Source organism: Myotis daubentonii, chromosome 5 (genome assembly GCF_963259705.1).
Source record: "Myotis daubentonii chromosome 5, mMyoDau2.1, whole genome shotgun sequence".
Classification (NCBI taxonomy): domain Eukaryota; kingdom Metazoa; phylum Chordata; class Mammalia; order Chiroptera; family Vespertilionidae; genus Myotis; species Myotis daubentonii.
In genome coordinates this window covers 34,988,854-35,007,043 of record NC_081844.1, presented here as the reverse complement: position 1 = coordinate 35,007,043, position 18,190 = coordinate 34,988,854, and the positions used below count along the sequence as shown (strand labels likewise).

Genomic DNA, 18,190 nt, shown 5'->3' with positions numbered 1-18,190 from the left:
CGCACACTCATGCTCCCATCCCCCCGTTGTCCATGTCCATTGGTCTGGCTTATATACATGTATACAAGACCTTCGGTTGATCTCTTCCCCTTACCCCCGCCCTCCCCTACTTTCCTTCTAGCCTGATTGCTGTTTCTCAGTCTTTGGGTCTGTCCCTTTTCATCAGTCTATGTTGTTCTCTATAATCCACAAATGAGTGAGATCATGTGGTATTAATCTTTCTCTGACTGGCTTATTTCACTTAGCATAATGCTCTCCAGTTCCATCCATGCTGTTGCAAAAGGCAAGAGTTCCTTTTTTTTTTTTTTTTTTTTTACCGCAGCATAGTATTCCATTGCATATATGTACCACAGTTTTCTAATCCATTCATCTGCTGATGGGCACTTAGGCTGTTTCCAAATCTTAGCTATGGTGAATTGTGCTGCTATGAACATAGGGGTGTTTCTGGCTCTCTGTCCCTCTCCCTTCCTCTCTGTAAAAAATCAATAAAATATATTTAAAAAAAAAAAAAAAAAGAAATATGCCGTTGGTAATTTAATGGGGATTGCATTGAATCTATAAATTGCTTTGGGTAGTATGGACATTTTGATGATGTTGATTCTACCAATCCATGAACACGGTATATTCTTCCATCTGTTTATGTCTTCCTCTATCTCTTTTTTCAGTGTCCTGTAGTTTTTGGCATATAAGTCTTTTACCTCCTTAGTTAAGTTTATTCCTAGGTATTTTAATTTTTTTGGTGCAATGGTAAATGAGATTGCTTCTGTAGTTTCACTTTCTGTAAGTCCACTATTGGTGTAAAGAAATGCCATGGATTTCTTAGCATTAATTTTGTATCCCGCTACATTGCTGAATTCATTTATTAAGTCTAATAATTTTTTGATGGAGTCTTTAGGGTTCTGTATGTACAGTATCATGTCATCTGCAAATAAGGACAGTTTTACTTCTTCTTTTCCAATCTGGATGCCTTTTATTTCTTCTTCTTTTCTGATCGCAACGGCTAGTACTTCCAGTACTATGTTGAACAGGAGTGGTGAGAGGGGGCATCCCTGTCTTGTTCCTGTTTTTAGGGGGAATGGTTTTAGTTTTTGCCCATTGAGTATGATGTTGGCTGTGGGTTTGTCATATATGGCTTTTATTATGTTGAGGTATGATCCCTCAATTCCTATCTTGCTGAGAGTTTTTATCAAGAAAGGGTGTTGGATTTTGTCAAATGCTTTTTCTGCACCAATTGATATGACTATGTGGTTTTTTTCTCTCAATTTGTTTATGTGATGTATCACATTTATTGATTTGCAGATATTGTACCATCCTTGCATCCCTGGGATAAATCCTACTTGGTCATGGTGTATGATCTTTTTGATGTACTACTGGATCCGATTTGCTAAGATTTTGTTGAGGATTTTGGCATCTATGTTCATGAGGGATAGTGGCCTGTAATTCTCTTTCCTTGTATTGTCTTTATCTGGTTTTGGGATTAGGGTGATGTTGGCTTCATAGAATGAGCTGGGAAGTGTTCCTTCCTCTTGGATCTTTTGACATAGTCTGAGGAGGATAGGTTTTAGGTCTTCCTTGAATGTTTGGTAAAACTCCCCTGTGAAGCCATCTGGCCCTGGGCTTTTGTTTGCTGGAAGCTTTTTGATTACTGCTTCGATTTCCTCCATAGTTATTGGCCTATTGAGATTTTTAGATTCTTCCTGGTTAAGTTTTGGAAGGTTGTATTTTTCTAGGAATATGTCCATTTCCTCCAGGTTGTCTAGTGTGTTGGAGTAGAGTTGTTCATAGTATTTTCTAACAATCCTTTGTATTTCTATGGGGTCTGTTGTTATTTCTCCTCTTTCATTTCTGATTTTGTTTATTTGGGTCCTCTCTCTGTTTCTTGGTGAGCCTGGCTAGAGGTGTATCAATCTTGTTTATCCTTTCAAAGAACCAGCTCTTGGTTTTGTTGATCTTTTGTATTGTTTTTTTGGTCTCTATGTCGTTTATCTCCGCTCTGATCTTTGTTATTTCCTTCCTTCTGCTTACAGTGGGCTTTTTTTGTTGCTCTCTTTCTAACTCTTCGAGTTGTAGAGTTAGGTCATTTATTCTCATTGTTTCTTGTTTCTTGCAGTAGGCTTGTAGAGCTATGAACTTCCCTCTCAAGACTGCTTTTGATGTGTCCCATAGGTTTTGGATTGTTGTGTTTTCATTGTCATTTGTTGCCATGATGTTTTTTATTTCTTCTTTGATCTCACTGATAACCCAGTCGTTGTTTAATAGCATGCTATTTAGTCTCCATGTGTTTGATTTTTCTGGATTGTTTTTGTTGTAGTTGATTTCCAGTTTTATGCCTTTGTGGTCTGAGAAGATGCTTGATATGATTTAAATTTTCTTGAATTTGAAGAGACTTTGTCTGTGACCCAATATATGGTCTATCTTTGAAGATGACAAATGTGCACTTGAGGAGAATGTATATTCTGTGGCTTTGGGCTGAAATGTTCTGAAGATGTCAATTAATTCCATCTGATCTAGTGAGTCAGTTAGGATTGATGTTTCTTTGCTGAGTTTCTGTTTAGAGGATTTGTCCAGTGGTGATAATGGGGTGTTAAGGTCCCCTACTATGATTGTATTGCTGTCAATCTCTCCCTTGATCTCCTCCAGAAGATTTCTTACGTATTTGGGTGCTCCTATATTGGGTGCATATATATTTACCAGAGTTATTTCTTCTTGTTGGACTGCTCCCTTTAGTATTATGAAGTGGCCTTCTTGATCTCTTTTTATGTCCTTCACTTTGAGATCTAATTTGTCAGATATAAGTATTGCTACCCCGGCTTTTTTTCACTTCCATTGGCCTGAAAAACCTTTTTCCATCCCTTCACCATCAGTCTGTGTGCATCTTTTTTTCTGAGGTGGGTTTCCTGTAGACAGCAGATATATGGGTCATGTTTTCTTATCCACTCATTTACCCTATGCCTTTTGACTGGGGAATTTAATCCATTTACATTTAAAGTTATTATTGATGGAAACTTGTTAGTTGCCATTTTTGTTCTTTACCGCTGCGTTCCTTCTTTGTTTCCTATTTTTTCTATTTACAGCAGACCCTTTAGCATTTCTTGCATTGCTGGCTTGGTTGTAATAAACTCCCGTAGACCGTTTTTGTCTGTGAAGCTCCTGATTTGACCCTCAATTTTGATTGATAGCCTCGCTGGGTACAGTATTCTTGGATTCAGACCCTTCCTTTGCATGACTTTGTATATTTCATTCCATTCCCTTCTTGCCTGATGTGTTTCTGTTGAGAAATCGGTCGCTATTCTGATGGGGGATCCTTTGTAGGTAACTTTCTGTCTCTCTCTGGCTGCTTTTAAGATTCTTACTTTGTCGTTGGTGTTTGCCAATTTAATTATTTTGTGCCTTGGCGTCGGTCTTTTCGGGTTAATTTTGTTTGGGACTCTGTGAGCTTCTTGGATTCGTGTGAGTTTTTTATTCCCTATATCAGGGAAATTTTCTGTTACTATTTTTTCAAACAGGTTTTCTATTCCTTGCTCATTTTCCTCTCCTTCTGGCACCCCTATTATTCGGATGTTGTTTTGTTTAGCGTTGTCCCAGAGTTCTCTTAGGCTCGCCTCCTGCTTTTAAATTTTTTTTTCTAGAAGCTGTTCTGTTTGGGTATTTTTTCCTACCTTGTCTTCTAGCTTGCTGATGCGGTCCTCTGCTTCTTGTAGACTACTGTTGATGCTTTCTATTGAGTTCTTTATATCAGTGATCTCATTTTTCATTTCTTCTTGGTTTCTCTTCATTTCCTCTTGGTTCTTCTTCATTTCCTCTTGGTTCCTACATATATTGTTGAATTTGTCTTCCATTCTTTTCATCCACCTTATGGCCATTTCTCTGAATTCTTTCTCTGACAGGTTGCTTGCCTCCATTGCCTCCATTTCGTTTACTTCCTTTTCTGATGATGCCTGTTTTTCTTTCATATGTGGGTTGGTTCTTTGTTTCACCATGATCTCTCTTCTCCAGGTGTTTGGTTATGTAGTTCTCTCTCTGCTGCGTTGATTTAAAGGCACAAAATACAACACAAGGCACAATGTACAAGGCACTGAACAAAATGTATTCACGATATTAATAACCCCAAATAAAGGTGACCACCCGAGCAAAGAGAATTAGGGGATAAAGAAGAAAAAAGAGAAAAAGATTAAAGAGAAAAAGAAAAAACAAAAAGGAGTGCCAAAATGAGATTGGGAAAAGGGAGAGAAGAAAAAAACAAACAGACAAAAACAAACAAAAAAAAGTAAGAGAGAATGAAATAGAGGTGGGGAAGAGGCTATTTGTATGGGGAGAAAACTCTAAGCGAACCGCAACTAATCTCAATGAATTCCAGCAGCAGATCGCTGGAGATTAATGCAAGCTACAAACAACCACTAATATCAAGCAAGGCAAGGGAAAACAGAAGCACAAAAATAACCAGAGAAAGAAAAAATAAGCAAAACAGAAAAATGAAAATGAAAAACAAAACAATCTCCCAAACAAGCATAAAAAACCCCAATATACTCAAAATCAAGCAAACACTAGCAAAACGACAGAGAGAGAGAGAAAAAAAATTGGATAGTGAAGAAAGATAAGAGAGAGGTCTACATGGATTTAGAGCAAGGGATTGGAAATTAGATATATAAGTAGGGTGAAATTTAGACAGTGGGTAAAAAGAAGGAATAGGGAAAATCTAAAGCAGGAATAGGGTAAGAGAAACAGGACAACAAAAGGGGAAAAGTGAGGAAGAGAGTTTTGGCTTAAGGGTAAATGTGAGATAGAGAGAAATGATGCTAAAGGAACGATGAAAATAGAGTGTAGAACACTAATCCCAAAATACAATAAAGAAAAATAAAAAAATAAAAAATAAAATGACACTTGAAAAAATGGTAAAATGATAGCCATAATACTGGTTAAAAAAATGTAGTAATTAAAAAGGTAAAATGAAGTGATAAAAAAATTAAAAAATAATGAAATAGGTTCTTAATGAAATGGTGAAAAAAGAATTAAAAAAAAATATAAAAATATGCAGTAGTGAAGGTGCTTCAGATCTTGTACTCTTCTTTTTGGCACGCCTTAGTCCTGCCAGGCATTCAGGAGAGTGTTGAATTTCCCTGCGATACACTGTCCCTCCGTGCCGTAAACCACAGTCCTGATTTTAAGGCAGGTTGTATTTGTTTACCAGACTGCCTTTATTTGTGATCACAGAAGAGACAGTTCGTGGATCTGCCTCTGAGTGGCAGTGTGTCTGGATTGACCTCCGAGGCTATATGTCCTCTCTATCAGTAGGGTTTTTTTTCTCTATGGTGCTTGAAACTGATTAGGCAAAGTCCACTGCCCAGAGCTGGTTCTTTAATCGTTACTGCCCACTCTGTTTCCCAGGCTCCCCAAAAAGAACTTTCCCCTACAGGCTCTGTGAATGACCCCAACTGGGGAATCCCATGCACTGGGTTTAATAATCAAATGCACGGATCTAAGGGGAACTGTAACAAGAGCCTGATACGTTGTGCGAATTCGCAAGCCTCCACCTTCCAGGTCTGCGCACAGTCTCTGCGCGCCCACTCGCCCCTGGCACCAAGCAGCCGGCACACTGGCAAAGTCCAAGGCTGCTTTTTTACATCCAGTCCAGCTATGGGCTTATTTTTAGCGTTCCCTTCTGCCAGCAGCCCTGTGGGGCCCCTTCCCCACTCGTGGGTCATGCTGGTCCCAACGGCTGCGGACTCTGTGGGGCGCAGATTTCGCCCCGCGCTCGACCTCGGTCCTCTCTCCAACCCGAACTGCAAACTGCACCTATAGGGGAAGTCTAACCTTTCCGTGAGAAGAAGCAGTGCTCGTCTGAGTTCACGCAGTCATGCTGCTCGAGATCCCTTGTATCCAGGTTAGTCGCTGATCTCTGGATGCCGGCAACAGCCACCCAAGATGGCGCGGTCTCCGCTGCTGCACTGGCGCACGGAGAGAGGTTTCAGCCGCAGTCTCCAACCGTCCTTTTTTTTCTGGGGGTTCTCGGTCTTTCCCAGCTGCAGACAGTCTCTCAGCTGAAAATCTTCTGCCTATTCGGGCTGTATGTTACCCGTTTCAGCTGCTCACCCTTATCTGCTCCAGGACAAGGCACAGGACACGTCCGTTTATACCTCCGCCATTTTCTCGAGCCAAAATTGGAAGTTTTTGTTAGTCATTTGGAAATAAATGTATTATGTTTATTATTACTTGTACATTTTATGATTGATTATTTTTTTAAGATCTCCAAGAGGCTTGTCTCATTCTCCTTGGGCTGTGAAAAAGATTTATTCTAAATGTAATGGTGATTCTCAAAGTATGTATCAAAAGAGATTAACTGATGAAGCTAAGATTTTGAAAAACCTTCATCATCCAAATATTATAGGTAAGTTTAAATTTTATTTGGTAGCAGGATCTTGTGTATTATTCTGTTTATCAGGAACAGTTTATATAATTTCTTGACCATTTTCAGTAATAAAAATGAAGAGGATGGTGGTAGTTTGGTAAGAATCAAATTAAGGTAAACATTCTAAAATAAAAGTTAGTATACATTTTTAGATGCTTAAGTATGTATTTAAAACATCGTGGGATCACTTATATGTGGAATCTAATGAACAAAATAAACTATGAACAAAAAAGATCCAGAGACATTAAAGCATGCAACAGACTGACTTATTTCAGAGGGAGGGCAGGAGGTGGGGGGGGGACGAGATTAACCAATAAACTTATAGCATATATGCATAGCCCATGGATAGACAAAGCCTGGGGAGGAGGCAGAATCAGGGTGGAGAGAGTCAGTGGGGACATCTAATAATTTCAACAGTAAAGATAAATTTAAAAAAATAATAATTTTAAAAGTCATGGGAATAGTTAGTCATGCCCTAGCTGCCTTGGCTCAGTGGATAGAGCGTCAGCCTGAGGACTAAAGGGTCCTGGGTTCAATTATGGTCAGGGGCACATGCCTGAGTTTCAGGCTCGATCCCCAGTAGGGGGCGTGCAGGAGGCAGCCGATCAATGATTCTCTCTCATCATTGATGTTTCTATCTTTCCCTCTCCCTTCCTCTCTGAAATCAATAAAAATATTTAAAAATATATTTTAAAAAAATAGTCATGATGCTGGTACTATGGAGAATTCAGGAATATAGAGTGATCTTCATTTAGATATAAGTAGGGCTCGAACCATTATATTTAGGAATGCATAAGATATTTTAAAATTTTAATTTGTGATATTATTTGTAAAAACTGAAGGCATTTTAAATTAGATGACTGAATTAGTTTTATAAATAACTAGAGGCCCTTTTGCAATCTGGGACCCCTCAGGGGATCTTGGAGAGCTGGTTTCTGCCTGATCCCCACAGGCCAGGCCGAGGGACCCCACCAGTGCACAAATCCATGCACCGGTCCTCTAATATGCATATAAGATCTTTGGTTAATCTCTTCCTGCCCTCCGCCCCCACTGTGATTCATCAGTCTGTTCCATGTTTCCATGCTTGTGGTTTCTGCTCCTGCGCTGAGCGTCTGCCCCCTGGTGGTCAGTGTACATTATAGCTACCAGCCAGTTGCTTAGGCTTTTTTATAGATAAACTAGAGGCCCAGTGCATGAATTAGTGCATAATTGGGGGGCTGATGGTGGGGCCAGCTGGCCAGGGGGTAGGGGCTGCAGGAGGTTGGCTGTGAGAGTGCACTGACCACCAGGGGGCAGCTCCTGCGTTGAGCATCTGCCCCCGGTGGTCAGTGAACATCATAGTGACTGGTCGACCAGTCATTCAGGTCGTTCTGTTGTAACGGTCGCTTAGGCTTTTATATATACATAGATAGATAGCTGTTTCATTATATTTTTGTCAGTGTTAATCAAGGTCCATTTTCGGTCACAGTACTATAAAAAATGTAAGTACTGTTGTCTTCCCTATTCTAGTAGAAAATGTTATGTTTCTTTAAGGTTATCGTGCTTTCACTGAAGCCAATGATGGTAGTCTATGTCTTGCTATGGAATACGGGGGTGAAAAGTCTCTAAATGACTTAATCGAAGAACGAAATAAAGACAGCCACGATCCTTTTCCAGCAGCCACAATTTTAAAAGTTGCTTTGAACATGGCAAGAGGGTTAAAGGTAACTGTACCATTATATTTTACGTGACTTTTGTGGAACATTAGACAAGTGCAGTCTAGCCGGTGTGCCTCAGTGATTGAGCGTCGACCCATGCACCAAGAGGTTGCCCATTCAATTCCTGATCAGGGTATGTACCCAGGTTTTGGGTTTGATCCCCGGTGAGGGCCGTGCAGGAGGCAGCCAATCAATGTTCTCACTCATGGGTGTTTCTATCTTCTTTTCCCTTTCTCTCTCTCTAAGAAATAAAAACATATTAAAAACAAAGCAAAACCACCCTAACTGGTTTGGCTCAGTGGATAGAGCATCGGCCTGTGGACTCAAGGGTCTCAGGTTCGATTCCAGTCAAGGGCATGTACCTTGGTTGCGGGCACATCCCCAGTAGGGAGTGTGCAGGAGGCAGTTGATTGATGTTTCTCTCTCATTGATGTTTCTAATTCTCAATGGGGAAAAAAAGGAGACATATGTACTACTATTTGTAATATTTTAAACAATAAAAAAAATCAATAAAATATATTAAAAAAAAACAAAACAGAAAAACAAACAAAGCAAAACCACCTAATCACACCTACCTAATCACATGGTAGGATTCTTCCCCAACCCCACAAAAGAAGGGGTTGCCTTAAGTCAGTGGTTCTCAACCTGTGGGTCCCGACTACTTTGGCGGTCGAACGACCCTTTCACAGGGGTCGCCTAAGACCATCCTGCATATCAGATATTTACATTATGATTTATAACAGCAACATTACAGTTATGAAGTAGCAACTAAAATAATTTTATGGTTGGGTCACAACATGAAGAACTGTATTTAAACGGCCAGAAGGTTGAGAAACACTGACTGCCTTAAGTGAAAGTTTCCTTATGGCAGCGGTTGCCAACCTTTCGGACCTCACAGACCACCAGTGGTCCTCAGACCACCAGTTGGTGATCCGCTGCCTTATGGAATATTTTATGTTACAGAGTGTACTATTTCCTTATTTTGAAAGACCTTCACATAGTCTGAAATAACGAAATAACCCAAATTAGGCAGTTTTTCTTACAGAGATCACGTGTTAGATTTAGTTATGAAAGGATTAAATTTAACACAAATTTATTATTACTGGGGGTGTAGCCTAACCCCCTATTGATGTAAACAAGCTTCTTAAAGATTGTTTTGTGGCCCTAGCTGGTTTGGCTCAGTGGGTAGAGCGTCAGCCTGCAGACTTGAAGGGTCTCGGGTTCAATTCTGACCAAGGGCACATGCCTGGGTTGTGGGCTCAGTCCTCAGTGGGAGGCATGCAGGAAGCAGCCGATCAGTGGTTCTCTCATCATGGATGTTTCAGTCTCTCTCCCTTTCCCTTCCTCTCTGAAATCAATAAAAATATATTAAAAAAAAAGATTTGGGATGTAGGTTTTGGCATCATGAATAGTCATCTATAGCAGCAGTCGCCAACCTTTCAGACCTCATGGACCAGTTTGCGACTGCTGATCTATAAGTCAAGTGAAAATAGCTCTCAATTTTATGCAAATTATTGTGCCTTTGGATGGACACAGTGTTAGAAATAAAAATAAGTCCATATCCTAAATAACTTAAACAGAAGTAGTAATGGCCCCAGAAAACTGTTGGATGACTCAAATGCAGATTATGTAATGATACTGATGTCAAAATTGTACATTAGAGTTTAAATAAAATTGATTTATGAAGTGTGAAATTGGAGAAAGGCAATATTTCTAAAGATACTTATTTTTTATTTTTAAATATATTTTTATTGATTTCAGAGAGGAAGAGAGAGGGAGAGAAACATCAGTGATGAGAGAGAATCATTGATTGGCTGCTTCCTGGATGCGCCCCACTGGGGATCAAGCCCCCAACCTGGACATGTGCCCCGACCAGGAATCAAACAGAGACCTTCTGTTTCATAGGTCTACACTCAACTACCGAACCCTGCCAGTCAGGCTAAGTATATATTTTTAATAAGCGTATAGAAAAAAAAATTTTAAGTGGATAGGATAAACTAAATCAACAATTTGATTATTTAATAAATGACTTTAAATATATATAATGGAATTAATAAATTATGTATTTGAGCATATTGTGTTTATGATGGGCAACATTTAAATGAAGCACAGTTGAGTATTTCAAGTTATATTCCAAGATTTATGTCTGCATCACTTTCAAACCCAGTCATAGAGTAGATGCTCAAATGCTGATGAATGAACAAATAACAGGTTTGTAAGATATTTTTTATTATGGATGAATGTTGTTAGTTGTCAATTCTAAGAAAGGATTAATGTGTAAAACAAAAAATACTCTTAGATTATATTTCTGCTTCCTCTTCTTGTAGCCCTGTGTAGCCCTGAGTTATGTATTGTGTGTAGCCCTGAGTTATGTATTGTTTTGCATCATCTTAATTTGAAAAAAGTATGTTTCATTTTGAAGATTCCAAAATTATTCCTAAAATTTTCTAGCTTCAAATTAAGTTGCCGTATATTTTGATATCTCCATAGCATCTTTTTTTCTTTTTAATCCTCACCCAAGGATGTGTTTTACTGATTTTTATTTTTTTTAAATATGTTTTTATTGATTTTAGAGGGAGATGGAGAAGGTGAGGGAGGGAGGGAGGGAGGGAGGGAACGAGAGCAAGAGTGAGAGAAGAGGGGGAATGGGAGAGTGAAAGAGAGAGGATGGGAGCGAGCGAGAGAGAAACATCTGTGAGAGAGTCATCGGTTGGTGAGAGAGGGGGAGAGAGAGAGAGAGAGAGAGAGAGAGAGAGAGAGAGAGAGAGAGAGGGAGGGAGAGAGAGAGAGAGAGAGAGGAACATCAGTGAAAGAGAATCATTGATTGGCTGCGTCTGGCACGCCCAGACCGGGAGTAGAACCACTGGATGCACAGGAAGATGCTCAACCAACTGAGCCACACTGGCCGGGCTTAACTGCTGTTTAGAGAGAGGAAAGGGGGAGGGGAGAGAGGGGGACATCGATCAGTCGCCTCCTACACACACCCTGACTGGGGATGGAACCCAAACCTAGGTTCATGCCCCAACAGGAATCAAACCCACAACTTTTTCGTGTACGGGACAACGCTCCAACTAACTTAGCCACTTGGCTGGGGCTTCTGCCGTAGCATCTTTTGATATAAAAGTATGTAAAAAGGGTTTGTAAATAAAAAGCTTATCTACAAGATTTCCAACAAATCTCTTAGATTTCTGGTGTGTTTGACAGACCAAGATAACATGAGATATTTCCTTCTCTAGCTTCAAATAATTTGAAATGATGGTATAATCCTGTAGTTTAGGAAGGGAGTTCAAATTATATTTGTTTGAAGGTTATTTATGGGTATTTAGTTTGTATTTTTGTTCATATATGTTAAATTTTCCACTATTTTAGTATCTGCACCAAGATAAGAAGTTGCTTCATGGAGACATAAAGTCTTCAAACGTTGTAATTAAAGGTGATTTTGAAACAATTAAAATCTGTGATGTAGGAGTCTCTCTACCATTGGATGAAAATATGACAGGTGAGTAGTATTCTAATTTGTAAAATTTCTTTAATATAATTTTAAAATTTCTAATTTTTACACATTTAAATAACTTTACATTCTTCAAAAATAAAAAACTGTTAATAAAGTGTACAATGAAAATTATCCCTCCTGTATTTTTCTCTCAGCCTCCAGCCCTGTCTCTTGTAACATACACAGTATAAATTATTGTTTTCTTATTAATATATACTATAACTGAAGATAACTTTAGGAACTATTTCTAACCTAGATTGGGATTTTTAAGAAATGGTAGAAGATCTGGGAATAGAAAATGAAAAATTTTAAAAATATTTTAATTATTGTTGTTAATCCTCACCCAAGGATATTCCTCCTGTTGATTTTTAGAGAGTGGATGGGAAGGAGGGAGGGTTGGGGGGAAGAGAGAGAGAAACATGATGCAAGAGACACACATTGATTGGTTGCCTCCCACACATGCCCTGACTGGGGCCCAGGACCGAACCTGCAACCCAGGTATGTGCCCTGGGCCAGGAGGTGAACCTGTGACCCTTTGGTGTCTGGGCTGATGCTCTAACCACTGATCCACAACAACCAGGGTGAAAATATAATTTTAATAAGATTTTATAAAGGAATTCATTTAGCATCAATACATTCACAAGGTTTGGGAAACTGATAGAAGAAGAAACTAGAGTGGAAGTAGGAGAGAGGTGCTAGCAAAGGCCAGGATTCCGCTTTTTGCCCCGTCCCACCCCACTCATTCTTCTCACTTTATTGTAAACTAGTGTCCCAGTGCATGGATTCGTGCACATTGAAAGTTAATTAGAAGAAATATTTTAATATCTCTATTCGTGTCTTGCTAATGAAAAGAAAATAGGATTCTACTGAGTCTCCTATCTACCAACTCTAGGACTTCTGTAAGGATGAAATGAGATATGGCACGGGAAAATGCTTCACAAACATTTGGTTAAACTGTAAAATGTTTGCACCTGGCTATAAAGCAAGTCAGGTTCCTGGGCTGAAGAAACTCCAAAGATGCTAGTCTCTAGGGCAGGGGTGGGCAAACTTTTTGACTCCAGGGCCACAATGGGTTCTTAAACTGGACCGGAGGGCCGGAACAAAAGCATGGATGGAGTGTTTGTGTGAACTAATATAAATTCAAAGTAAACATCATTACATAAAAGGGTACGGTCTTTTTTTTTTTTTTTTTAGTTTTATTCATTTCAAATGGGTCGGATCCGGCCCGCGGGCCGTAGTTTGCCCACGGCTGCTCTAGGGAGAGGAAGCCGGGCGTTGCTATGTGACATTACCTGGCGCCCACAGCAACCATTGCTGGGCTGGGCTAGGCTGTGGGCCGCACTTTGCGCCATGGGGTCTTGGCAGTGTTGGCTGCGACTTGGTGGGGTGTTGCTCCAAGGTGGTAGGGCCTGTGTTCCACTTGGGGGAAGCTGAGTGTTGGTTTGTCGGTGCCAGGTCTGTGGTACCGTTTCTGTTTGCACATCATGATAGCTCCTATGTTGTGTCTGCCTCTGGTGGTCAGTGTGCATCATAGTTACCAGTCGGATGGACGAACACAGCCTTCTACATATATAGATACTGTTCATTTTCTTAGGGAATTTAAGATATATTCTTAGTGAAAACCAAGAGGCAGCTTCAAAGAAAAAGCTTCTGCTTTTAACATATTTAACAGCATTTAAATTTTTCTCTTTATATGAATGCTATTTAGAATATACACACACACACACCTTAATTTCCAGCTAAAGTTAAGGTCTATAAGTTGAATTGAAGGAAAAAGTCAAAATAAAGTCATGAACTCTCAGTCTAACTCAGCCATGGGCAAACTACGGCCCACGGGCCGGATCCCGCCCATTTGAAATGAATAAAACTAAAAAAAAAAAAAAAAAAAAGGCCGTACCCTTTTATATAATGACTAGAGGCCCGGTGCACAAAAATTTGTGCACTCGGGAGTGGGGGGGGGGTCCCTCAGCCCGGCCTGTGCCCTCTCACAGTCTGGGACCCCTTGGGAGATAATGACCTGCTGGCTTAGGCCTGCTCCCGGGTGGCAAAGGGCAGGCCCAATCCCTAGGTGCAGCCCCTGGTCGGGCTCAGAGCAGGGCCAATTGGGGAGTTGGGGCGCCGCCCCCTGTCATTCACAGAGCAGGGTGGATTGGGAGGTTGCAATGCCACCCTCAGTCACGCTCATGGTAGGGCCGATTGGGGGGTTGGGGCACCGCCGCCTGTCCCACTCAAGGCAGGGTTAATGTGGATATTGTGGCGCCACCCCCGGTCACGCACAGAGCAGGGCCAATCATGGGGTTGGGGCGCTGCCCCCTGTCATGCACAGAGCAGGGCCCATCATGGGGGTTGGGGCTCCATACCCTGTCATGCACAGAGCAGGGTTGATCAGGGGATTGGGGAGCTCCCCCTGGTCACACACAAAGCAGGGCTGATCAGGTGGTTGAGGAGCTCCCCCCTGTCACTCACAGAGTAGGGCTGATCAGGGGGTTGGGGCTCCGCACCCTGTCACGAACAGAGCAGGGCAGATAGGGAGGTTGTTGCCCCGCCCCCTGTCACACACAGAGCCGCAGGGCGATCAGGGGGTTTGGGCGCTGCCCCCTGTCACACTGATCCTGGTGCCGGGAGGCATATTACCCTTTTACTATATAGAATAGAGGCCTGGTGCATGGGTGGGTGCCGGCTGGTTTGCCCTGAAGGGTGTCCTGGATCAGGGTGGGGGTCCCCACTGGGGTACCTTGCCAGCCTGGGTGAGGGAATGATGGCTGTTTGCAGCTGGTCACACACCCTTAGGGTGGGTGTCCCCACTGGGGTGCCTGGCCAGTCTGGGGGAGGGGCTGAGGACTGTTTTCAGGCTGGCGGGTGACTGAAGCTCCCAACTGCTCCTTTTTTTCTTTTTTTTATTTTATTCTGGGCCAGCTTTAGCTTTGAGTCTTGGCTCCAGCTCTTAGACCTCCGCTGCTGAAAGCAGGTTTCTGGCCTTTGTTTATGTTCTGTATTTGAAACAACGTTGCGATCCTGCTGGCTGAAGCCCAGCGGACTAAAGCAGGTTTCTGGGGTTTTGTTTAGCTTCTATATTTGTAACATAGTTGCTTAGAGTTGCAGCTCAGAGGCCTGCAGCGGCAGGCAGGGAACGTTGGAGTCCTCCATCACTGAAGCAAGCAAGCCTCATGTTAGTTTCAAGCTGCCTGGCTGCCGGCCGCCATCTTGGCTGGCATTTCATTTGCATATTGCCCTGATTAGCCAATGGGAAGGGTAGCGGTCGTACGCTAATTACCATGTTTCTCTTTTATTAGATAGGATGTTTACTTTGAATTTATATTAGTTCACACAAATACTCCATCCATGCTTTTGTTCCGGCCCTCCGGTCCAGTTTAAGAACCCATTGTGGCCCTCGAGTCAAAAAGTTTGCCCACCTCTGGTCTAACTACTACAGATATGAAACTTTAGAAAAGGAGAATTTTTTAAAAAGAATAAAAATAAGATTTTCTAATGTAATTTTCTCAATCCTTAATACATGAAGTAGATAAAACTAAGATGTAAAAAAAAATTAAAAGATTGAGTAGATAAGGTCAATCTGTGCATTAGAAAATTGATTATATATATTGGTTAGGATATAAAAAAAAACCTTGGTTTACAAAAAGTAGAAGTAGCCTAATGTTTGACATTCATTGTCCTTAGTGAAATACATCTAGATATTAGTAACATAGTTGGAAACAATAAAAAAAACAAACAAATTTTTAAATTTAAAATACTTATAATTGATTCTAGGCTGAATGAAGAAATCAAATTCTAGTTGTAAAATATTTAGAAAACAATGAGAATGTAACAACAAATTAAAAGCAATTTGTTAGGGTCAAAGCTACACAAAGGAACACATTTTCATTATTTAACCTTTATGAAGTTGAGTCATTTCCTGAGCAAAAGCCAATATGTGATTCGACTCTTTCCCTTTTCCCTGATTTAGCAATCATAGAAGCACAGAAATGGTATTTCTCTCAGCCTAATAATAGCATAGTTTGAAAGATGAAGAAATAGGCACGGAGTAAATGTTTACGGTTACAGAGCTTGTAAATGTCTTTGAACCCAGGCAAGACAATCTTGCTCTAGAGCAGAGGTCCTCAAACTTTTTAAACAGGGGGCCAGTTCACTGTCCCTCAGACATTCCACACATGCGCACTGCGGGCCTGGGACGAGTCGGCAGCGGCGGCAAAAACACCCGGCGGGCCGGATAAATGTTCGGCGGGCCGCAGTTTGAGGACCCCTGCTCTAGAGTCTGTACTAACATCCACAATCTATTTATATTCTTACCACTTTCTAAAAGATTTGCTGATTCTCTACACCCTTGGCAACTATCCAGCTTTTTTAATATTTATCAATCTGATAAGGAAAAAGTAATTTGTATTAATTATTGAGGTTGAGTGTATTTTTTCATGTTTACTGGCTAGACTTGATAACCTTTAAACCACCTGTCAAATCATTTGCCCATTTGGTGGTGGTTGTTTGCCTTTCTCAGTGAGTTCTTGTGCTGGCCCTTATGACAGTTCTGTGTTTTGCTTGTTTCAGTAACTGACCCTGAGGCCTGTTACATTGGCACTGAGCCTTGGAAACCCAAGGAAGCTTTGGAGGAGAATGGTATTATTACTGACAAAGCAGACATATTTGCCTTTGGCCTTACTCTGTGGGAAATGATGACTCTGTGTATTCCACACATTACTCTTGCAAATGATGATGATTATGATGAAGGTATAACTACATATTTTTAATGTAAAACTCAATCTCTTTGGTTTGAAATAAGATTAGTTTATAAAGTTACATTTTATTTTTCTATTAAGTTAATTTTAAAAAGAACAAGGTGTTTGATTTAGTTGCATGAGTTATAGATTATATTATTATTGTTGATTATTTGGTATCTTGGTTTAATTTCATACAAATGAGATGTAGATTAATTCAGAACAGGGAGGTAAATTGAGAAAATTCAGAGGAGCAAAAAGTTACCTTAAAATCTCTCTTTGCCTGAGAAGATTAGAAAGCTATTATAATAAGGGTTGATGATCAGAGATTAAATCCATGTAACAAATGCATGACAATAGCTAATCTACACCATGGCAGGACAATGGAAGAGACTGGTATAATGTAAAGCAAACTGGATGATGTTTCAGAAAGGTGAGTGAGCAGTCGGTAAGTTTTTCCATGATTTAAAGTGATTTTATTTGTTTCAAACTTTCTCATGAGCAGATAAAACTTTTGATGAAAGTGACTTCGATGATGAAGCATACTATGCAGCTTTGGGAACGAGGCCACCACTTAATATGGAAGAACTGGATGAGACATACCAGAAAGTAATCGAGCTCTTCTCTGTGTGCACTAATGAAGACCCTAAAGACCGTCCTTCGGCTGCGCACATTGTTGAGGCTTTGGAAGTACATGTCCAGTGAGCTCATATTCACAAATACCTGAGCTTCAAGTAGGGCTCATATATATAACTGTTCTCTTTACTGTAATACGTTCTTGAAGTTACTGTGAGAATCCAGTTACTAGACTGTTTGAAAGTGGCCTATTTTAGAACCATAGCACCTTGTTAACATTTGAAAAACTTTGTATTATAAAGGTATTTCATGTAAACTTATTAGTATTTAATATCGTAGTGGGTTTTCTATAAAACTTAAAAAACTTTTAGGCTTAAGGAACAAGTATTGAAATTTGTTCATAGAGATTTAAAACACTAGCAAAATACCATAAACTCCTATGTCTAACATTAATTTGGGTAGGGGAACCAATACTTTTATTAGTGATCTTCCTTGAATATTCTCTACTTAAATTAGCACTTTGAAGTACAGAAGTTTGATTATCTTTTAAAACATAAAACTATGCTGGTCTTTCTTGGCTGATATGCTTATTAAATATGGTCATTGGAAGCTGAGAGAATATGGCACAGTAGCTCCTTGGGTATTTCCAAACATTTTCAGTTAAGGCTTGTCTTGTCCTCTTGGTTCTCCTCAAATCTTTGGTGTTTGCTTTCATTTATTAAATGTATTTCTGTACTGAGATCCTTTTTTATTTTTTGTTTTCTAATCTAGCTCTTAAGCATTTTACAGCTCTGGTTTAAAAATAATAAAACTAATAGGATGATACAGAATAATGGACACTTTAGTTAACCAGAAGGTGTATTATCTATTTTATACTCCCATTGATCTGAGTGTTGTCATTAAAGTTGCAGAATGAATGTGAGTAGATTTCTTTTCCTCTCTTGGCCTTATTTTGTTAATCTGTAAAATGAGGGTGACTTGAGTCAGTAATTTCTATCTGTGAATCATAGCTCTGAAGAGAGCTGAGCCTAACCAGAAGAATCGAGCGTAGCCCCCAAAAGCCAAGCTAACCCCAAAGAGCTGAGCCTAGCCCCGAAGGGCTGAGACTAGCCCTAAGCCCTGATTCTAGTCCCGAAGAGATGACCCAGTGCCTAAGAACCAAGCCTCTAGAAAATATTTTTAAAATATATTTTTATTGATTTCAAAGAGTAAGGGAGAGAGAAACATTAATGATGAGAGAGAATCCTTGATTGTCTGCCTCTTACATGCCCCATACTGGGGATTGAGT

General features: G+C 40.3%; 1 protein-coding gene across 2 annotated transcripts in view; it reads left to right on the top strand.

The window, feature by feature from the left end:
- The window catches only part of PBK (PDZ binding kinase), a 33,633-nt gene extending 15,876 nt beyond the window's left edge, over window positions 1-17,757 (top strand). For both annotated transcript variants that reach the window (XM_059697541.1, XM_059697540.1), the window contains exons 4-8: window positions 6,243-6,385; window positions 7,940-8,109; window positions 11,473-11,602; window positions 16,160-16,339; window positions 16,832-17,757. In XM_059697541.1, the coding sequence (XP_059553524.1) occupies window positions 6,243-6,385; window positions 7,940-8,109; window positions 11,473-11,602; window positions 16,160-16,339; window positions 16,832-17,031 (823 nt within the window). In that variant the 3' untranslated portion in view covers window positions 17,032-17,757. The remainder of the gene's footprint in view (window positions 1-6,242; window positions 6,386-7,939; window positions 8,110-11,472; window positions 11,603-16,159; window positions 16,340-16,831) is intronic.
- Window positions 17,758-18,190: the final 433 nt, after the last annotated feature.